At 33.6% G+C, this 23975-nt stretch overlaps 3 protein-coding genes across 4 annotated transcripts; 2 read left to right on the top strand and 1 right to left on the bottom strand.

Moving 5' to 3' along the window:
* The first annotated feature begins 299 nt into the window (after positions 1-299).
* On the top strand, positions 300-1769 carry LOC117924081 (15.4 kDa class V heat shock protein). The gene is made up of 2 exons (XM_034842635.1): positions 300-1095; positions 1309-1769. Exons 1-2 carry the CDS (start codon positions 954-956, stop codon positions 1575-1577), a joined length of 411 nt encoding a protein of 136 aa, XP_034698526.1. The 5' UTR covers positions 300-953; the 3' UTR covers positions 1578-1769.
* A 4279-nt stretch (positions 1770-6048) lies between these two features.
* LOC117924346 (abnormal spindle-like microcephaly-associated protein homolog) lies at positions 6049-19697 on the bottom strand. 2 transcript variants are annotated; one of them, XM_034842960.1, is made up of 21 exons: positions 18912-19697; positions 16968-17436; positions 16778-16863; positions 16442-16555; positions 16163-16351; positions 15990-16055; positions 15691-15747; positions 14846-14968; positions 14644-14760; positions 13068-13175; positions 12857-12974; positions 12529-12666; positions 11841-12017; positions 11273-11752; positions 10935-11203; positions 10025-10202; positions 9604-9845; positions 8519-8708; positions 6770-6995; positions 6529-6684; positions 6049-6440 (listed from the first exon to the last, which is right to left on the bottom strand). In XM_034842960.1, the coding sequence occupies exons 1-21, from the start codon at positions 19608-19610 to the stop codon at positions 6353-6355; spliced, it is 4290 nt and encodes a 1429-aa protein (XP_034698851.1). In that variant the 5' UTR covers positions 19611-19697; the 3' UTR covers positions 6049-6352. The 2 variants fall into 2 exon arrangements, with proteins under 2 accessions (XP_034698851.1, XP_034698850.1); XM_034842959.1 differs by having other exon boundaries at positions 10935-11752.
* A 1375-nt stretch (positions 19698-21072) lies between these two features.
* LOC117923245 (cytochrome P450 716B1-like) lies at positions 21073-22964 on the top strand. Its single transcript, XM_034841466.1, has 4 exons — positions 21073-21423; positions 21508-21958; positions 22103-22290; positions 22627-22964. Exons 1-4 carry the CDS (start codon positions 21073-21075, stop codon positions 22930-22932), a joined length of 1296 nt encoding a protein of 431 aa, XP_034697357.1. The 3' UTR covers positions 22933-22964.
* The last annotated feature ends 1011 nt before the right edge of the window (positions 22965-23975 follow it).

Raw genomic sequence — 23975 nt, 5'->3', positions numbered from 1 at the left:
GCCCTGATAAAAGTGCTGCAAATTGGTGCATCTGTTTGTATTATTTACACGGATACCAGTCTGAAATAATGCTGCTGCTTTCTAGTTTCTAGTGGACTTATTTTTGGGATTGACTGCTGAAGCAAGGCAACCCGGGACTATTGCCATTTCAGTTGACATGATTGGTGGAAACTCATTTTGTTGAGCTTTCAGAAAGTCTCAAAACTTCCTATCAGTGTAGATGATTGTGACACCTTTGCTTGTATGCTCAAAAGAAGGCTGTGGCAAGTGGATGTAGTCAGTTCCTGCAATCCTTTCTTTCATTATGACAGACCCTCAAAGATCCCAGTTAGATCAATCTACCAAATATCATTATTCGCCAGTTAAAATCAATGTCAAGTCCTTCAAAACATCCATAATTTCCTCCCTAACAAGGGATCTGGTATGTTTTTAGAACAGTATGTCCTCCACAACCCCATATTAGATTATGGAGCAAGTTATCCCACAATGTTTGAGGACCATCCATGTTATAATCCACCAATTGAACCAACTCCATGTTCACACATGGAGAGGTGGACAAATGGAGGAATAAGTAGTAGGAGAGCTTTAAACTCGAGACTTCTAGTTAAACATAACTCTGATAATATGTTAAACTATCAATTTTCTTTAGAAGCTTGGACTGTTAGGATATAGGGCAACAATCAGTATAGTGCTTTTGCCATCTCTTAAAAGAGAACATTTATGGGCATTTTTGTCATTTTTCAGTTCTTTCAATTAGGACCTCACATTCACCATTTCCCCAGGATAGATGGCATTATGCTATAAAGGATGAGGAAAATAGCCAATTACCCTCCAATTCTAAGCCCCCCAACACCCCAGATTGATCTATAACAAGGTCAAACAACTACCTTCTCTCCACCATTTGATAGGCCATCCCCAGCTCTTGTAGCCACCAAAACTCTCCCGGAAAAGCAATGGACTTCTCACCATTTCAGCCTTCTTCCTGGCATTTCCTCTTCACCTCTCCTCTTCTTGTTTCCTACCACTTCACCCCAGATAACTACGTTCATTGGACCGAAACACCCGAGTCTCACATATACTCGGCCAACCTTCCTGGTAATCTTTTAGCCTTAAAGGAAAGGAGCTGCTTAGAAAATTATTCAACAATGGATTCCTGCCTCCTTGTTCTTTCCAGGATCTAACCTTAAAACATAGAAGATAGAAGAATTTGTCCATCTTTGAATCCTATTTCCTTTTCTTCTTCTTTTCATTGCTTCTCCCTGTGGCAGGTTCTGTTGGTATTGAAATATGGTTTGGTTGTTATGGCAGGTGTGAGGAAAGAGGAGATAAGAGTGGAGCTTGAGGACTCAAGATACCTCATAATCCGGACAGAGGCCATTGATGAATCAACAAAGCCTGCAAAGAGCTTCATGAGGAAATTCCGGCTTCCAGATATGATAGATGTCGATGGCATCTCAGCTGGGTATGAGGATGGAGTCTTGACAGTTACAGTGCCAAGATCTTTTGTGAGGAGGGGATTCTATATTGATCCTGGAGACTTACCAGAACAGCTAGACCTTCTTGCAAGGGCAGCATGAATTCATAACCACCTGGATAGTTAGTTCTCTAGTTTCTAAAAATTTGGTTATTACAAATACTAGGCATTGGGGGTGTGCTAGATTTGGAGATTGCTTTATGAATTCTCATGTATATAAAAATTTATGAAAACTGGCAATGAAGTATCAGATTGTACCGGTTTTTGCTCCATTAATCTTTGGTTTCTGGTCTAATTAAAGTTCAATGTGACAGCAAGTTCAAATGGGTGGGATAGAATGAAGATTATATCCCATATTTCCTTTCATTTCAATGTCTTTTCTTCTCCAAGGAGACGATTTTCATCGGTCTCTCCCAGAAATGAGTGAAATTTTCCTTCCATGGCTAGGGAAAAACAATCTGGGTTCCTGCAATTTTAGCAGAACAGATGAACAGAATGATTTTCCTTGGCTTTCCAAGCAACCCCTTCATGTGGGTGGTAGATATTTCTTTAGGGAGGAAGGATCTGATTCATCCGAGTATCTTTGGTCTTTTTCAGCAGCCACAGGGACCACAAGGCTCAGACTCTTTTAACTTTTCATGGAGACAGTTGGGTCAAGCTGTGTTAACATCTAATCCAGTGGCAATAAATATATTGCAATTTGCTCAGCCATTTGAGTCTGTACACCAAAATATCTTCTGCAGTCTGCACTTTCATCACCTTCAACTTAAACCCAAAAAACCTTTTCTTTTATTGATATTTTATCCTCCATTTTGATTCCAAGAGATCTTCATTCTTCATTTTCATTCATGGCTTTTCTTCGAAGTATAAATAGTTAAATTCCAACATAAACCAGGTCTGAACACCTTGACACCTCGTCTCCTAAACACCATGGCCTGCATTCGAACTTGGTAGATCAGACCCATTCAACCCCTTCCAATGAACTTTTGGTCGATATTTCCAATTCTCAAAAAAAAAAAAAATTGTAAAAATTCAGTAGAAATGCCCTTCTTTTTTTTTCACTTCATCATCATCATAAATCATGATTTGCCTTTTGGTGCCTCCAAAAATGTGCTTCTTTTCTTACCTAACAAAGAAAAAAAAAATGCTTGTTTTCCTAAATTTTATTGCTTTAAAAATGAATAGAATGCATAATGGCACGTTTGGTAACTATTATTAGACATGTTTAACAAGCTTTTGACCAAAAATACAATTTTTTTTTATTTAAAAAAAAAGAATATTATGAAAATTTCACATTGTACATAGTTAAGCTCAAATTTCACATTTGAGTTTTCAAACAAAATTTTCTACTAAAATATTATTAAGAACAGTTATCCAATACAGGTTTTTTTTTTTTCTTTTTCCAATAATAGTTTTAAAAGGCAATGACAAAAATACCCTAAAATTTAGGAAGAGAAAGTGATGGGAGGTTGTCTTCAAGGGCATTTTTGTCCTAAAAAGTTCAAATGGAGTGGGTGTAAAAAAGAGATTTTTGATGGGTGGGACCTTGAATAATATATGGAACAACTTGAGGCAGTTGCTGGCTTGGTTTAATAATGAAGTAGAAAGGACGAGCAACAAGAGCTTTGACCCAAAATGATACACTTTGAAAAAAAAATCCATAAAGTAAACCTAACGTGAAAATAATGTCCAATCTAGTGCGTTTATGCCACATAGGATGCCACATCATAAAACCGTAGTTGGTAACTACGATTTTATTTTTTTAAAATATTCAAAACCGTAGTTACCAACCACGGTTTTAACTTTAAAAAAGTTAAAACCGTGGTTGGTGACTACGGCTTTGACTCTTTTTAAAACAGTCAAAGCCGTAGTCACCAACTACGGCTTCAACTTTAAATTTATATATATAAATAATTATATTGCTTGATTTAAAATATTTAACTTTAATTTATTTAAATAAAAATATTATATTATTTTGATTTTAGATAGACTAAAAAAATGTGAGTGATTTAATAAAAATATTTAACTTTAATTTATTTAAATAAAAATATTATATTATTTTGATTTTAGATTGACTAAAAATATGTGAGTGGTTTAATAAAAATATTTAACTTTAATTGATGTCTTTAATTTTATATAAAAATATTTAAATAAAAATATTATATTATTTTGATTTTAGATAGACTAAATATATGTGAGTGATTTAATAAAAATATTTAACTTTAATTTATTTAAATAAAAATATTATATTATTTTGATTTTAGATTGACTAAAAATATGTGAGTGGTTTAATAAAAATATTTAACTTTAATTGATCTCATTATTTAAAGAATAATAATATATGGAATTAAATAATTGATGTCTTTAATTTTATATAAAAATATTTAAATAAAAATATTATATTATTTTGATTTTAGATAGACTAAATATATGTGAGTGATTTAATAAAAATATTTAACTTTAATTTATTTAAATAAAAATATTATATTATTTTGATTTTAGATTGACTAAAAATATGTGAGTGGTTTAATAAAAATATTTAACTTTAATTGATCTTATTATTTAAAGAATAATAATATATGGAATTAAATAATTGATGTCTTTAATTTTATATAAAAATATTTTGGTTTAGTTTTATTAAAATATTTGACACTATACTCAATATAAATATAATTAGTTAAAAATATACTATTTTATGCCCTCATAATGAATGAAGAATATTATATTATTTTGTAACTTTGAACAAAAATTAAAGTCAATTATGCATTTGTACAAAACATAATATGACTTCAAGTGGGTAAATAATTGGAAAATTACTTAAATACAACAAAAATAATTTTATTTTCTCCAATTTTTTCCTTTCAAAATGGGATCAAAATGGAATGGAATGGAAAGGCTTAAAATTTTAAACTTAAAATGTCAACCTAATAGAATTTGTTTTTCCACTTCTTAAAATATAGAATTGTAGAAAGAAAATATCTATGTTTTTCCAATCAATTCACCGTTTAGTTTAATTGTTTTGGAAAATAAATGAAAATGCTTTTAGACCATTTTTGTAAATTCATTGAGAATAAGAAAAATGTTCCTTATTGGGTTTTAACGGGAGTTTTGGACAAAAATGATTTCTTTAAAACAAAAAATTCATAAATTAATTTTATTCTCAAAATAATTTTCAATGTGATGTGTGTCTTATTCATGAGGGTATTTACGTCATAAAACTGTAATTGGTAATTATGATTTTTGAATTTTTTTTAAATAATCAAAATAGTAGTTGGTGATCATAGCTTTAAATTTAAAATCAAAATAATATAATATTTTTATTTAAATAAATTAAAGTTAAATATTTTTATTAAATCACTCACATATATTTAGTCAATCTAAAATCAAAATAATATAATATTTTTATTTAAATAAATTAAAGTTAAATATTTTTATTAAATCACTCACATATATTTAGTCTATCTAAAATCAAAATAATATAATATTTTTATTTAAATATTTTTATATAAAATTAAAGACATCAATTATTTAATTTGATATATTATTATTCTTTAAATAATGAGATCAATTAAAGTTAAATATTTTTATTAAATCACTCACATTTTTTTAGTCTATCTAAAATCAAAATAATATAATATTTTTATTTAAATAAATTAAAGTTAAATATTTTAAATCAAGCAATATAATTATTTATATATATAAATTTAAAGTTGAAGCCGTAGTTGGTGACTACGGCTTTGACTGTTTTAAAAAGAGTCAAAGCCGTTGAATGTTTTAAAAAAATAAAACCGTAGTTACCAACTACGGTTTTATGATGTGGCATCCTATGTGGCATAAACGCACTAGATTGGGCATTATTTTCACGTTAGGTTTACTTTATGGATTTTTTTTTCAAAGTGTATCATTTTGGGTCAAAGCTCGAGCAACAACTTGGTGCAGTTTGTCCTTCTGAGTTGCATACCAGAGGATTTTCTGTTTTATCACTTTAGAGGCAAGTTGGTGTCACATCACCCTTTGGCCTTTTGGTGCTGGTTTGATTTTCTAGTTGGGATTTGCTGTACCAAAGTAAGAAAAAAAGAGAGAACAAAAACAATGATAGAAAGGAACACATTCATAATAGTAATCTCCTATAAACATGAAATATAATCTTTTTTGGCAAAAAATATCTTCCATCAATTGTTTATCCTAATTTTACATCCAAGAGCTTCTTGAACCAAAAAAAGTGTATAAGTGATTATGTCAGACTAAAATTATATTTGTAATTTTTTTAATAAGATAGATATTGTTTTTTAAAATATGAAGATTATCTTGTCTCTTGACTATGGGTATAAATGTTTTAAGAAAGAAATAACGAGAATAATTATGTGTATTATAATCATGTCTATTTGTATAATTCGTTTAATAAAATAGAACGTTAAGGTTTGACCGTTCAATCCATCTCATCTGTTTTAACTCGTTTAATTAATATGAAAATGACGTATTGATAACCGAACCCATTGATAACACATTTAATTTATATAAATTTATTAATCTTATGTTCAGAATACCTAATATAAATGCTAGAAACCACAAAATAAAAATTGATGAGGGAATAGAATATGATTTCTACCAGAAATGCATACATTCATTACCCAGTAGACATATGGGAGTAACAATTTGTATCAACTCCAAATCAACCAGTACACATTCATGCACACACAGATCACTTGTAGCCTACACACCATAAAACCACACAACTTTCACATTGTGTTCAGAGGTTGATTTCATTTCAATGGTAGAACTGAAATGTACAAAGACCCAGTTCCAACTAGAATCGTGGAACATTTTCATTCAAAGAGGGGAGGTTAGAGAGAGTTACCCTTCAATGCTGAGCTCTTCTTAGCCATTTTTGGTCAGCTTCAGGAGTTCCATGGCCTCTTTCAATCTCCTCTCTGTGTTTTCTCTTCCAGCTTGACCCCGGATATTCCTGCATAAAGTTAGCAAATGAGCATTAGTTTAATTACTAGTCCTAGTTAGTATAATGGAAGAAAACTCTGGTATGGCCAAAGCCAAACCTCTTCTCATTGTTTGCCTTCCTGCTAAGATCCTCAGTGAGGTTGTGTAGCCTCTTCAAAAGAGCAGGCAAGTTTCTTAAAGCTTCAACACCTTTCTGATTTGAACATATCTTCTTCAGAAGCTCAGATGCAAGGAAATATCCCTCTTCCTTGTTCCTGAAAGAGAAGATTGATAAAAATGTTAAGAAAGGAAATAAAAAACATAGAATTTTTGGGGTCATGATCCAAATGATGAGCACACCTTAGGAACTCCCAGAGAATTGTTTCTACAGATCCACGAGTATCAATCAGCACTTCAGCCAAATGCGGATAGCGGGAAAGGTTTCTGAGAGTAGAGAGTGCATGTTTTAAAACCTCCTGATCAGGTATGCTACGGCTAACTGAGCGGATCAGCTTCAGTAGAGTGTTAATTGCCCCTGCAGCCACAAGTTTCTCGCAACATATCTGTGAATGTGCCGTGGCCATATCTGTAACATCAGTTTGACATTATGAACTCAGAATCCCAAGTAATTGAATCTGATACACCTTCCAGTGATAACAGCAAATATGATTTTAAAATCCTTACACAGATGAGTTATGCAATAGTTGACACTGTTCCATGGTTTAATGATGATGAATGCGCTGTGGTCAAGTGTTTTACGTTTCATCTAAGACAAAGTTGACATGATGATGAAGAACTATCTCCAGATTAAAAAAAATAATGCAGCCGAATCATAAACAGAAATGGAAAATGTTTGTATGAGCAACAAAACACAATTAAGTTCCAGTTCTAAAAGCAAGCAGGTTTTTATTTTTTACAATTCTAACAAAACTGAATTAAACCTTCAGTATCAATGGAAAAACTAAGAATGCACAATTGTGGTTTGTGCAGTACTTCATAATTTAAAAAAGAAAGAAAGAGAAAGAGAGAGCTTTTGTTCTAGAATTGTCAAATTACTTTTTTGAGTGTTGGCAACATTTTGGTTTCCCCATCAAGAACCTAGGCACTAGGTGGTCGCCGAAAGTACTAGTCATGATATTCTTGCCAAATAAATCACTAATTAAACATTCAAATCATTTTCCTGTGTAGAGAACAATAGAAGAGTATTAAATAATTAAAATCCCTGAACCAGTAAGTACAAATGAAACAAAAGGGAGAGAACCACAATTCTAGCCAGGTCATCAGTATCTATCCAATATACAACAAACAGTTGAAGCAAGGCAAGTGACCAAGAGAGGAGGGTGAGGATGGGGTGGCAGGATCCAGAACATCTTCATAATTCCCGGCCAAAAGAAAAGGGCATCTAAGAACACAAGGGAGCCAGGGCACTTGCCCTTAGAAAATTTTGATGATATTTCTTCTGCCAAAAAACTCAGACAAAACACTGAATAAACTGCGAAGTCCTAACAAGGGGGAATGAAGACAGACTCAATACCAATACTACCATTGAAAGAAATCCATGAACCATATAGATAATGTGAAGTATACTGAGATAAATATTCATATATCAGAGCTAGGATCACAGGGAATACCACAAAAGTAATGGAGTGATTTGTCGTGTACAAAATCCATAATGGTGGTTGTTTTTTGACATATAAATATATACAGGATAACTGTTTTGAGGCCACAATGCATTGTTAACCCATGTCTAACCAAATAAATGATGCTTGAAAATTTTCAAATTCACACAGAAATCACTAAACTGTATTTCAAATGTAAAAAAATGCACTGGGCAAGGCACCATACAAACAAAATAAACTAAAAAACTAATGGTGGTCTTTTCTCCCACCATTTGCACAAGGTCATTCTAGGAACATGTCCTTTCATACTTGCACAAACATTCTTAACGGATGTTTACCCAGTCAACTGCTGAGAAGAAATGATTGGACAAGTTTGTAAAATTTGAAGCTAAATGATGTGAGTCCCTTGCATTGTGTTCCAGATAAATGATAACAGTATGAAAGAATGCCTTTATCTTCAACTACTAAACAAGTAGTATAGAACACTCACCCAAAGTTGCACACGTATGCAGAATGCCACTGACACTTTTCATGCTCAGGAGGTCAGAAAGTGCTGCTAGAAGTCTATTTATAATACGCATGCCATCATCTACACTTGTAGCAGATTTTTGCAGTCTCAAACGCAAATCCACTAGCTGCCCCCTTGACTCTTTCCGTGCAAGATAACCTTTCCAGTAGGACTACAGAAGTTGGGGGAAAGAAATTTCAAATAAATATCATAACGAATTATAGATATTACTGAATGGAGCAAATCCAGTTCCCAAAACAAACACATTTATGTTGCTCCTTAGTAGGTCCTCATTTGAGTACACGTTTTGAGTTTGATTATTTTTAAATCTATTAGTTAACAAAATCCAGGTTACAGTATATTTTGAAGAAACTATGCTCCACACATTGGTTCTAATGCCCATGCAATAAGTTTACTAGGCAATAAGGGGATTTGGTTGCCAAATTTGGAAGGTCCTGTGATATTGCAAGAAATTAATGTTCTCCACAACAGGGTATAGGTGGTTTCCCCTCTTTCTTCCCTTCTGTTGCCCCTTGTAAGAATTGGGGTGGGTGACTGCATATGTTGGTTCTCATTTTTGTTATTTGTTTCTAATGATAAGACTATGCTCTAAGTTCACTGAGGACAACAAGAAAACCTAATAAATTCAACAACACGTGACCAAGAATTATTAATTAAAGTGATGCCAATGATCTGAAAGAAGATATGGCCCATGATAAAGGGAATTATTGAGAGGGATCCAAGCTACAACCCTGAGTACTTGTGACAAAACTGTCCTTTTATTGTATATATATTTTTTTTTTTGGCTTTTTTTTTTTCCCTTAGCCATGTTTCAATGGCACCAAAACATGAGAGGCAATAGTGTTTTTTTAGTTTGAGAAATTCACAACTTCAATAAGGACCCAGTCACATTTTAGTAAAACTTGCATTGCTTCCACAGAACACACAAATCCAAGAACCATAAATTATTCTACTCAAATGTGTGGGAGCATATCTAGGTGACCGTATCACTTATGAAAACTGGAGTGCAACATAAGAAAGCATATTAGAAATTAGAGATATCTCACTTGTATCACAACAACCCGATGCCTCTCTCTAGTGGCTTCTCGCCTTGCGATCCACCCACGAATATGAGACTGAATAATAATTGCTGATTTTGTTCTTGATTTAAGCAACAAAACACCTCTCCACCATCTTTGCAGTTTCAAAACTGAAGACAGTAGCATTTTTAATTGAAAACTCGGGAAGCAACCTCTTGAGGCCTGTAAAGTGCAACCATTAGGTGAGGCTGAACGAAGGCTAGAAGTCCCTGCATTAACCCAATATTGGATGTAGTTATATTTTGAAAAGCAATGTGTCAAATATTCGTAAGGAGTTAATCAATACATCTTAAAAAAAAAAAAAAAAAAAAAAAAAAAAAAAAAGGCGGGTGGGGGAAAGGAACAGAAATGAAAAACAAAATGAGCTTTCATGGAATAGATCAATTACCTAGGAGTCTATTTCGTGTAATGTGCCCTCTCACAAACCGTTGAATATCAATAGCAGCATACCTGTAGCATTGAAATGCTTTCCAGCATTTTACACATTGAAAAGCATTTTGAATCTTTATCACAGCTTTTCTTTGGAGCAAAAGGTCCCTCCTTGTCAACCAACCACGGCAATGACTCTGGATTCAATTCAAGGACCATAAGTGCTACGTGTAATAATCACAGCAAAATAAAGATTCTACCAATGATAGAAAGATAATCCTAAAGGAATTCAGCCAAAAAAAATAGTCTGTGACCTCATAATTCATCAATCATTGACAATTGGTAGAAAGTGTATATCCAGAAAAGCCAAATATGTGCAGCTCTATGTTGGCATTGGTCAAATTGTTAGTTGCTTTAATGTCAACCATAGAACAGAAAGTTAAGACATTAAGTTCTTAGAAAGCATGTCCCATCTGATAGATCTTGCAATCATTGAAAATTGACAATTTGATATAGATGAAATTGCTGATAAATTGTTAGTTGTCATGTATCCAAGTACATTGTTTTTGTTCTTACAAGCCATTATAGGATAAACACTGGATTTATTTGATTAATGGATGCTAAGGCATTCACATTTTGTTTGTTTTGGTGGTTGTGGGAGACCGGAGGTTATTAAAGTTCGAGAAATCAGGAAATGAAGGTTGGATACATGAAAACTTCTGTTCTTCTATTTGTTAATTGAGATGACGTTTCCTAAAAAAGAAATGGGAGGAGCCAGGAGCATGAAGTGGGGGAGGGACATAGAAACAGACAGATAGTAAAGAGGAAAGAGTGGGAAAAACACCATGATGAGCTGGGATAGTTCAGAATCACTTACATATAAGTAAACCCCAACAGATATATAGCAGAAATTGTGGAGAACAACGTACTTGGATTACAACAATTTGATGTCTAAGTCTGCAAACTGCTCTGCGAGCTATCCATCCACGAAAACGAGACTGCATGATGATGGCTGACTTGGTGGCAATTTTGTAAATCTGAAAATTCCTCTGACATTTTAAACCCCGAAAATCACTTTGAATTTTTATTGCTGCTTGTTGCTTCTTCACAAAACTCCTTCTCAATGACCAGCCACGGAAAGCACTTTGAAGTTTTATTGCTGCTTGCTGCTTCTTTACCAAATTTCTCAGCAACCAACCACGGAAAGCACCTTGAATTTTTCTTACTGTTTGCTTCTTCTTTACAAAACTCTTTCTCAACAACCAACCACGGAAATGACTTTGAATGTTTATCACTGCTCGCTTTTTCTGTACAAAACTCCTTCTCAACAGCCAACCACGGAAACAACACTGAATTTGAGTTGCAGCAGTGTACTCATTGCGGTGAGAGTTGCAGACAGAAAAATTCCTCCAAGCAAGCTGAATTTTAACAGCTGCTTCTATCCGAAGATCATTCATTTCCTTTTCTTGAAAAATAAATGATCTTTTCTCTATCTGAGAAAGCGTGCAAGTGTATTTACGCCTGGAAGTCCATTCATAAGTACATCTCCTATCAAAACTAGCAGCTTTGACAGGATCTGGAGACGATGGATCCTGAGTTGACATATTTCTACCCTGATGTTTGCGAGAGATCCATCTCCTAACTGCCTTCTGAATGAGTAATGTAGAACTTTTTAATTTGACAAAACCATGCCTGTCAACCATGAAAATGATATATCTTCCAAATGTTTCCAACTGTTTCAATCTTCCTGTAGGGCAATTGAAAAACCATTCAAATGAGAAACTTGGTTAATCTAAAGAGAAAGCATAAATAAAATTCTGAAGATAGGCAAATACCAGATGAATACTTCTGAACTATGATGGGACTGAATTTGTATACGACTGATTTCTGTTTCACTGTTAGCCAAGCTCGAATAACAGTTTGCAGAAAAGAAACTGCTCGTTTTATCTTGAGGTACTTGCGATGTTCAATTGACCGTCTGAAACAACACTGTATAAGCTTTGCAGCATTTCCTTGAAAGATTGCATAGAGATTGAATTGTCAGGTGAAGAAAGGAAATAAGAAGAAATTTGCCAAAATTTTGCATGGGACACTAAAATTTTTAAAGCAAAAGAACAAAATAGGGACACCAAGAGTACAGATACACCTTCATTATACTAAGAGCAGAAATTTAGTAAGAAAACTAAAGGCAATGTCAATTTTATTTGTTCTGACTTCCAGGAAGCTACCATGCTCATCTCAATTATCTTTAAAAAAGAGGGATAGAGCATCAGCAAAACTGATCTAACTGATGACTAACAAAAACTTCAGGTGCAATGGTTGAGATGGAAGGCTGTAGGGAATGCTATAGTGAAGTTAACTTGAAGAAGCCATCGTAATAAATATTCATACTAGTCACCAGTATCTGAACTTTAGCATAGAGACCATGGTGAAGGTAGGTTAAATAAAATTTTGATGGACCAAAACAGCACTGTCAAGATGACAACTTTCACCAAAGAACAAGAGAAAGCCCAGAATCATTACCTCTTTGAATGTCAGTGCAGCATTTGTCGGCAGAGAAGCACTCTGAAGTAGAAGCAACTGGTTTAACATTACATTTGTGATTTTGTTCAACCATATTTTGCCACCAAGACTGAATGGCCTTAAATTTCTGCACAGTATCTGTATGAAGAGAGCAATATGAGGAAAAGGAGGAAAAACAGCAACAAATAGTTTTAGTTTAAGCCGTATTGGCCAATGAATCACATCAAACTAAAAGAGGTGCCAGGACATAAACCTAAACTGCATGCACAATCTATTATAAGGAAACTACCAGTAAATAAACAATGAAAACCTTCAGCATTTTGCCCACCTGTTTCTTCTTGGTTCTGTACTGCTTTGTAACTCATAAACAAGCGCCCCATACTAGAGCGTTTTCCCTCTGGAATTTGACAAGTACATCCCAGGAGTTTATGAAAATTCAGCTGATCCTGTTGAGAAGAAAAATAGTTGCAATTTCTCAATCATGGTACTAGCTACTAACTGGATCCAGTTAATATTTGAACAGTTTACTTAGCACTTACTGTATTTCTTTTGACAACCAACTGGGATGAGAGGAACACCAACAAAATTACCACAGACCTATCATTGCAGGCTCCATTATGTTCAAGGATGTCACTGGTTTGTAGAACCTGTAAAGGAATATTGCAGCACAATGGTGACAGAACTAAACCAGATTTGAAAAGAATATAATGTTTAACATGTCAGAAACAATTTAATAATATATAAATTACAAGGTTTTGGGGCATATCTTACATATTTTTTGGTGTCCTTGAGGCCTGGCTCAAGTGGAAAGGGTTTGGGGGGATTGTGGGAGATCCTAGGTTCAAGTCCTAGAGGGGATCAACAAAAAAAAAGAAAAAAATATGTATATCTTACCTATTATTTTGTCAATGTAAGACCAGGACCACTTCATGGGTTCGAAGATCAATTGGTCGTGATAATTTCTAGAGTCTCTTCAGGGGTCTATAGGAGGGTATGGAATTAATAATTTCTAAATATATTAGCTATGTTTCAATTGCAATGTCATTCAAAATGATTGTATCATAAGGCAATTTAGCACAAATGTCATATCAGTGAGATATTTTAAGTTTCATTAAAACTGTTGATTTCTTAGGAAAAGGTCTAAAACCCTTCATTTGGCTACACCTTTTCTATGTGAGGCATTTTGCACAAATATCTCTATGGTTAATGAAGAGATTATAGGGCTAGTTAGATTTCTATAAATAAAATTAAGAATACTGACGTATAAAAGGATAAAAAAATATTTCAAAATGAAAAATATTTAAGTTGGAGCCATACTGAATGGACAAATAGCTTAAGAATGATCCTTCAAATCTGTGGATGATTCTTTTAGAATTAAGAACTCTTTTTTTTGTCCCCTACTGAGAGTCAAACCTGGATTTTTTAGTTTTCCAACAGGACAAATTAAACTTTTATAAGTACACATGAAGCAGCAAAACAAGTTAATGCAACTGCCTTATTAGTCAGCACATATAGGTTGAAACAACTGAGACATTTAATAACTAGACTAGAAATCTAATCCCAATATACAGGAGTATAACTTGGATTTATCTAGCTTGCAAGTTTGGCAAAACCAAGCATCATAAACCCACGGCTCAACTTGTAACCAACCTTGAAGCATAATTATACAATATAACAGTTTTAAGCAAGTTATGCAACCAACCAGATGTTTCCATGAGTTCCAGTATATTATATTTTAAGGCACTTTCATATTTGATAGTACTCCATTACACTGTTCAAATAGCTTTCTCTGCATCGAATTGTTAATGAACCCAATTCATTCATCAACACACAAATGTACGGACATATTTACACTGGCCTATTTTGCTTTATAGCCTTTAAATGCATTCCAAACTAGTAGCAGAATTCCCTAAATGTCCAATAGAGTATGAATAGTCAGATTTTTAGGTAATCATCTTTTAGGTTTTGCTTTGATAGAATTTGTTTTGATGTGTTTTGAACATGTTTTAATTGTTCACAGAGTACTGTTAAAGTTCAATAATGTATAAACACATGCCAAATAACTATAGATCATAATGGATGAGAATTTGAACTAGACATATGCTGAATATTTACCTCTGGAAAATTTCCCAATAATGTTGTCAGCTTCTGTGATAAGATAAAGTTGTGTACTGCATCTGTGCAATCAGTAGCTGATATAATTGATTTTTCACCATTTCTTTCATTAGGATCCTGTGAACAGATCACAACAATAACTCAAAATAATTGAAAATCTGTAAAACATGATCAACACAAAAGAAAATGATTAAGGCAATACATTGTAAGAACGGGAACAATGAAGTTCCTTCCTGAAGTAATAATCAAGCAAACACCACATGGCTTTTCCATCAACCAAGGAAGCAAAATTTTCAATCTTGAGATCGTAACTTTCACAAACCACCTGCAAACAAAATGAGAAGTGTAGTAAAAGAAAATGATTCTTGAAATAAGCATATAGAATAGCACAGAGCAAACAGGTGTTAACTGTGTCTCACTAGAGTTTAGAAATAGACAACAAACATTGTCTTAGGGAATTGAATGGATTATCAAACACAAGCTTGGCTTCATATTGGTGATCTGTTAGTAGAAAGGAAACATTGCGAAGCCATTGCTGATAAACTTCCCAGTTGAGACTCAAAAAGTTAGTATTGAATTGTCATGTAGCAGTATTTTATCAAATGGAGTCATTTGACACGAAAATGGCATCACTTTGATAGAAAAATAATACTATTTTGAGCTTAATTCAACCATAAACTAAGTCTACAAGTACAATAGTAAAAAAAAAGAAAAAAGGGATTGTGTCCCTCTAAAGGAACCTTTCTCTACTTCTAACAACATCCCTCCCTAGAAATATGAAAACATAGTAGTGTATGCACATGATACATCATGCTGACATTATATAGAACCTTGCTGGTACTTAAGCTTTCTAATGACTTCCCGCACAGTATTATTTTCTATACTGCCCCACTTGACCCTGCTCAAGTAGGAGAGTTGGGAACAAGTTCCATTCCCCTGGCAAAGGTCAGGAAAGGGATGCACCACCTGAACCTACCCCATCATCATCCCCAATGGTGGAAGAAATAGGAAAATAATAACTCAATGCAATTTACATAGAAGGAATACCTGGATCCATTTCAAAAGCATTTCCAAAGGAGAGGAAATATCATTTTTAGAAATGTCCTGCAAAATGGTAAACAATAATTAGAGCTCAAATATAATTTGTGGAACGGAAATCAGAAAATATGGAAAGGAGTTGAAAAAGAACAAAAATTGAGAAAAGATTGTAGTTCGATCAATTCTTCAAATTTGAGGCTAAGTTGTTCTTCAGGATGTGTACACATAAAGCATCTGACATCAACACTTCTTTGGTCTACATTTTTTAAAATGACATGCTAAAATAAAGGATCCAAATTAAAACATACCACGTCAGCACCACGGATTTTGGAAATTTCCTCAAATAACAACGTTTTGTTGATTAGAAGTGGTAACTGCAGATTATATGACAGGGTGAAACAATTGATGTTAACAAGTGCAACCTCAATGATTCCTTAGTTTAAGCAATCTTGGACGTTTGAAAGAAAGAAAAATCACATACCTGCAAGTGAACAAAAATATTCCATAACAATGAAAGTGTAAGTTCCTTATCTCCATTAGCAACATCTTCTCCTACAATCACCATTCCATCATCATCATATAATGACACACCAGCCTGCTTAAGATATTGCAGCGCAATGCCACAATTTGCCAAATTCTTCTTATGGGTATCAGATGGAACTACCATTTTCTGCCATACAACAAAGCACCAAATCATAAATGTAAATCAATAACAGTAGATAATTGTTGGTCACATGAAATTCACTTAAAAGAGGCTAACCACGAGAATAGAGGAATCGTGCAGCAAGAGTTGAATGGTTCTACAGAGCCGCACCCCATCTTGAAGGTCGTCAAACAAATCTGTTACTCTGAAGTCATACTCAGTGAGGCAACACTGCAACATACATGGCAGAGGTTTTATTGGCAAATTAACCATTTAAAACACTATATGAACATTTGTTAGTTGATTTCATGCCTTGTTATCGATGCACAAGGACCTAAAGGTTGAGATACAACTTCAAAAGCAAACACTAATGACCCCACCTAAACATTTCAACAATGACACATATACACATCTACAAAAAAAAGAGTATAAAACATAGATTGAGCAGCATACCTGTTCATAGGATACTTTGTACCCCACAATCACTAGATGTGCAAGAAGATTACCCTCTCCATGCATAATATCCGATGATAAGAAATCTAGTTTTTAACCAAAAACAAAAGTCAAATAATAATGGATTAAGTAACATCACATATTGATGAACTTAAAAATGGAAATGAAGAATAATGGTTTGGATAATTACCATGGATTATTTGACGACTTGATTTAATGTTTGACCGTTGAGAAAACAATAGTGGAGAACCCCCATCCACCCCATCAATACCATATTTAATAGGAAGACAGCTCTGAGACTTAGCTCTATCAAGAATAAGAACAAGCAACAAAAATCTCTTCAATATTACATTCCCCATAGTTTCAAAGTAACCTGGTCGATATAGGCCCTCAACCAATTTGTTATAAGCATAAGCTTTTGCTAGACCGACATGCGAGAAGAACTGCTTCTCAATAATCATTTTCAATAATGTGATTTCTTCATCAGAATTGACGTCTTCATTAGGCAACAAGGAATCACCTCCAAAAATAATGTATAAGCCAATTCGGAGCCATATTGGGTTATAACACATGAGAATCTTTATGGCCTTCTCTTTCATTCCAACATCTGTTACAATGGGGCAATGTGCCTTCATTTTTAGTCTTCCTTCATCAATATTCTGTGAATAAGGACATAGAGCATGATTCAACAATTACAACAAACATTTTACATGTATAAACTAAAAAAAATTTAGTAACTGATGACACAGTGCTGCATTGAGAGGTATTGACTTGATTCCAACTTTTGATATCACGAATTTCTCATCAAAAATTTTACGGAAGGTAACCAAAATCATTTTCTAGCAGATCATAAACCAATGAAGAGCACAGAATTTTGCTAGAAAATGCATGTTTAAGAACATTAACAAGGACAAGATTTTCTCTGCACTTCAAACATCTGAACCCAGCATAGTAGATAACATTTCTAAGCCACACAGGTCTTTCAGGAAAAATTTCCTCAAGATATCTGAGAAAACCTAGTTCATGAGTCACTAGATGATATATTTGGTTAAAATACTGATAAACCCCATTTCCTATGGCAAGCTCCTCTCCTATGCATTGCTGTACCGGACATCTTTCTCTCCCTTCACATGTAAACACCATGTCACTGGCATTCAATTCCACAGATTTCAGCAAGCCACATAAAAAACTTATGCTCCCATTAACACATCTAAAGCAAAAGAGAGTAAAAAGGAATGTCACAATTAGGTGTGAGAAGCAATGCTAGCAAGAAGATGGGGAGAAAGAGGATGTGGCCAGTGCTACCGGCAAACCCGGATCCAACTCAATTTTATCCTTCCCACTGTCTCTCCCATTCATTCAACAAAATACTCCCCTCCTTTTTTGTTATCACATTGCCCCTTGCATCCAGTTGTGACTTTCTTATCATTGCTCCTTTCAACTAGATATACTTTAAATTTTCCTTTTTCTGAATTTCAATTTGCTTGTGGAAGAATTCATTCACAAGTCATGGCAAAGGCTGTGGATTTGAATGTCAACTATGTGATGTCGCCAGTGAAGATGATGGGAGATGTTCTGTGCATCAATAAAGAGAGAAGCCAAACCCCATTTACTTGCAATCAAAGACGGAAGGAAAATTAAATACATGAACCTCCACTCCACAGAGCCTAATGCAAAATTTTAGCTTAATAAGCTGATTTTTTTCTCATTTTTGGGAAATTAAGGTTATGTTTGGTTCCCGGAAAATACTAAGGAAAGAAAAAAAATGCAAAGGAAAATGATTTTTTTATATTTGGTTATCCTATGAAAAATATCAAAGAAAATCAAATATGATTAAAACTAATTAAAAACTTATATATTTTTAAATTATTTAATCTTTATATTGATGAGTTAAAATAAATAAAATGAGTTTGAAGTAACAAAAAAAAATAATTTATCAACTTTTAATCTATTTTTTTATTTTTCTTCACTTTTTCTTTCCTTCTGCTTTTTCTTTATATTTTCTTTCCCTTACATTTTCCTTCAAATTTTCTGGGAACCAAACATAGCCTAAAACAACAAAAATGTAAAAATTCACACATTCACTTCTTTTCTTCTCTTCACTTTGGAAGCACAACAAAATCCAGAGACTTACCTTCGCCACTTGAGTCATCACTTTAAAAATCTCCTTGCAAGTTCCCAAGCTCAAATAAACCCTCATTCGCTGCTTCAAATCATCAAAACTACAAACTTCCTTCAAAGAGAGCTGCAAGGAAGAGAACATCAAACTCGGAAACATCCCCGCATCCGAATCACCACCACCATCACCTTGCCACATAGAATCCCTCTGGCGCTTCGGGCTCCGCCACGCCCCATTAATCCCGACCCCGCCACCTGGCCAGCTATCCCTCTTCCCGTTGGCCAACACCGAACGCGACTGATCCACTCCGTCCAATCGCGAAACATCACAACCGCAGGATTCGGGGTTCTCAAACAAAAAATTGAGCCAAACAGTGAGCGATTTCGCCAGAGACTTCAGCGACTTTTCTTTCTTAATCTGCGCCTTCCGAGACGATTGAGACTGCTCCATCTCGAATGCCTTGAGCCTCCGCGCCGCCTTCGACTTTGACGAGGATGGAGCCAGTGACGGGCGGTGCCGGAACGCAGAAGCCGAAGAGCGAGGAGTTTGCTTGGAAGCGGTGAAAAATTGGGGGAAAGGAGAGTGGAAACTAGGGTTCTTGGAGGACTGTTTTGGGGTTTTGAAATTTGATATGTCTTTGAGAAAGGAGGAAGAAGAAGAACAACAAACATTCGGTGACGGCGAAGGACATGGCCGTCGACTTTCTTCATCCATTGTGGAATCAATGAATTTTCTTTCTCAGACTTCGATTTTCTGTTTGTTTCCTGGGATTTCTGGGAGGTGTCTGAAAAGGAAAAATTGTCCGCGGAGGGATTTTGATTTTGAATTTGAATGCGGAGGACGAGGAGCGCGCTAAAGTGCTGAGACCGTTGCATGGCACGTGATCCCTTTCCTCAAATTACAGAAGTGTCCTCAATAATCGGGTGCAGGATGGTCCACCGACGTTTGATGGTCCGTCGCATGATTGATCCCCATCGGGCGGCACACATAAAAGGACCATGAATACCATTAGGATCATAGGTTTCTTTATTTATTTATTTTTAATTAGTAAATGATTCTTGTGAAAAATAAATTATATATATTGAATAAAAAATAAATTAATTTTTATTTTATCTTTTTTAACATATATAAAATGAAAATTTAGCTTTCATACAAATAAATTATAAAATTTAAAATTAAATTAAAATTAAATGGGATAGGCCGAAGAGGTATGGAAAAAACTCCCGTATTTTAGTTTTATTTTTCAATTATAAATATTGATTAAAAATTTAAAATTTAAAAGTTAAAAAAAAATGGTTTTAAAACAAACCATTCAAATTTAAAAGTAAATTATATTTAATATTAGATTAAAAAAAATACACGTCACCTAAGTTTAATTACAGTATACTAAATAATAATTTTAAAAAATATTTTTAAACTAAAAAATATTTTTGAAAAAAAAAAGGCATTTATTAAAATTTAAGAAACATTTTTTAAATATGAAAATTTACTTACAGTGTTCTTGAAGAAATACTTGATAAATGATTATTTTAAAAATATTTACACATAAAACACTTGTTTAATAAAATTTAGAAGATATTTTTAAAATTTTAAAAAATTACTTGCAATAATACTTTCAAAGAGTTCATATTAAAACAATATTATTCACACTCCTAAAATATGTTTCATAATGATTTTTTGTAATGATTTTAGGAAGTGTTTAGATGATAAAAATTTTCAAAATATTTGAAATAAAAAATGTTTCTAAAATCAATAACAAACTATATAACCGAATCAAAAGTCGGAAAGTGAATGTTATCGTTTTGGATACATACGAGTTTACATGGTACATATATATAGGATATAGCAACAAACAAAAGAGATAAGTGATAGACAGCAAAAACAATACTAGCATTATACATCATATTAAAAAATGGTCAGATTCAAATCGAAAGCATAGAGGATATCAAAATAAATAAACATTTTTGGACTGCAAAAGCTTCACCACTTTTTGTGTCTCTCATGTCCTTCCTCCATCAACAGTACTGCAATGTCAATCTTCAACCTTCTGTTGATCTTCCTTCTTCCAATCTTCATCATACTTTTTCTTAGAGAAAGAAGGGGGGTATCTCAAAAGCTTCCTCCTGGTTCTCTAGGCATCCCCTTCATAGGCCAAAGCTTCAGCTTCTTATATGCTATGAGAAAAAACACAGGTGAAAAATGGCTTCAAAGTAGAATTCGGAAGTATGGGGCAGTGTCCAAGCTCAGGCTCTTTGGGACTCCTACTGTTCTTCTCAGTGGGGCAGCTGCAAACAAGTTCATATTCACTAATGATGGGGTGATTCTGGCGAACCAGCAACCTCAGCCTATTAGAAGGATATTGGGGGATAAGAATTTGACAGAGTTGAGAGGTGAAGATCACAGAAGAGTAAGGGGTGCAATTGGGATGTTCTTGAAGCCTGAATCCTTGAAGAAGTATGTTGGGAAGATTGATAGAGTGGTTAGGCAACATCTTGACATGAATTGGAAGGGCCACCAAACAGTCAAGGTAAGCCTTAATTCGACCCATTAATTAGCTAATTTTGTGTTAATGCTAATGAGGGAAGTAGTGCTACTTTTCTTGATCCTGCAGGTTTATCCGATGATGAAGCAGCTCATGTTTGATATCATATGCTCTCTTCTATTTGGTCTAGAACAAGGGAAGGATAGGGAGATGCTTATTCATGATTTTCACCTCTTCTCACAAGGCCTATGTTCTGTACCAATAAATCTGCCATTCACTCGGTTCAGTAATGGCCTAAAAGCAAGCAGAAGGATCAGAAGAGTGGTTAGTGAGCTCATACACGAGAAGAGATCAGCAATGGAGCTAGGGCAAGCTTCCCCACAGGATGATTTCATCACTTGCATGCTCAACATCCAGCACCAAAGCAGTCCAGATGAGACGAGCACAATGACCGAAGAAGAGATTTTGGATAATTCTATTCTTGTCATGTTTGCTGGACATGACACTTCAACAAGCCTTTTAACTTTCCTGCTATGGTTCCTAGCAAAAGACCCGGTCGCTTATGATGCTATTGTCCATGGTAAAGCCATTGTGATATCCTGTATCATATAAAGACGAGTCTATACATACATACATACATACATACATATATAGATGCAATTGTGTTTGATCATATGTTAATTAAGGATTGATGTATTGTGATAATTGGTTTTCTCATCTGCAGAGCATGAAGAAATAGCAAAGACCAAAGTTTCTGGAGAGCTTCTCAATTGGGATGATCTTGCTAAGATGAAATACACATGGAAAGCAGCAATGGAGACTATGAGGATCATCCCTCCCATATTTGGTGGTTTCAGGAAAGTCCTCAAAGATTTTGAGTATGGTGGCTACTTGATTCCTAAAGGGTGGCAAGTAAGTCACAGTTTCCATTATTTTTATGAGCTCATCAAACATACAAGTTTCCAATATTATTTCCATTACATGTCACGAATTGAACTAGTTGATCAACTCATAAGATTTGAAGTTTTTTTTTTTTTTTTTTGTTATTTATTGAATAACAAATCTGTCGGTCATGTCATAATTAACTATCTTATTATTAAGGTTTCACGAAAGAATAAAAATTGTGAAATTCTTTTATCTTTATTTGATTAATAGATTCTTGAATGTTGATATATTCCATTTATATGTGTGGTTGTGTTAACATAAGTAATATCGACTCATCATCTACTTCTCATGTTTATTGATTAGGTGTTCTGGGCTGCAAGTCCAACCCATATGGATGATCAAATCTTTATAGATCAATGGAAATTCAACCCGGCTCGATTCGATAACCAGACATCAATCCCACCTTACAATTTTGTTCCATTTGGAGGAGGAATGAGGATTTGTCCAGGATATGAATTTGTGAGGATTGAATCCTTAGTCTCAATTCACTATTTAATCACCCAATTTAGATGGAAACTACTTGACAGTGAGGATGTTATCATTAGGGATCCAATGCCAATACCTCAACAAGGACTATTAGTCTATCTTGAGCCAAAGATTGCACCATAGATAGATGTAATTTCAAGATCTATATATATTGTTTTTAGTCATTGCAATGTTGTAATCTTCACACCATGTTGTTTTTAGCTATAAAGTGAAAACATTTACCTTCTTGGGATTCTCCTCCATGTTCTAGTACTTGTCACATGTAAACTATGAGAATATTTAGCCTTCTTCACAATATTAAAAAGTTGATAAGATTAAGTTTTTAATTTATTACATTGAAGTCTTATTATATAACTAAGAAGTCATGGTCATAATTTTATCGAAGTAATTGAACTCACATGTAACTTTAAAAAAGTTGTTTAAAAACAAAGTTCTTAAAGCGAGATGTTAAATTTAAAGTTAATATGATGTACATGATAAGAAATTTTTTAAAAAATGAAGAAAAATAAAAGAAAATTGAAGTTAATAAATTATTTTTACATACTTTTTAAAAATCATTTCACCTACTGTTATTAAAATTAAATATTTGAAAATATATAAATTCATAACTAATTTTTAATTATATTTAATTTCTTTCCTATTTTTCATTATATAAGAAAATCATTTTACTTCACATTTGATTTCTTTTCTTTGAGACTTTACTAAAATCTAACATAGATAATTAAATTAAAAGTTTAATGCAAACCTCAAAAGAAAGTTATTCATAAGACGAAGTTTTGAGCTTTAATCTAAACAAGTCGGTACAATATATAATATTTAACCGGTTGTCTAACATTGACATAAGCTTTTAGATTAATTGGTAACTTAACTTCAATATAATTACTAAATTATTATAGTGGCTCTTGTATCTAATAAGATCATTATAATCGGCCCTAGTAAAAGATGAGAAAAATCATAAGGGTCTAACTACAATATAAAAGTGTAATTTTTCAATACCTATCGAAAAAAATATCACTAATCAAGTGGTATCACGTATATATTTTTAAGTTTCATTATTTATATCTTAATCTCATATATTTTTACCTTTATACTTAACTTTTATTTATTTATATGTTTGTTCAATAATCTAAATTTCATCATATATATTTAATCCGATTTATTGTCGG

The sequence above is a fragment of the Vitis riparia genome, chromosome 10 (assembly GCF_004353265.1).
Source record: "Vitis riparia cultivar Riparia Gloire de Montpellier isolate 1030 chromosome 10, EGFV_Vit.rip_1.0, whole genome shotgun sequence".
Taxonomy (NCBI): Eukaryota; Viridiplantae; Streptophyta; class Magnoliopsida; order Vitales; family Vitaceae; genus Vitis; species Vitis riparia.
Note: the sequence above shows the minus strand (reverse complement) of the source record. Positions and strands in the feature narration are given on the sequence as shown.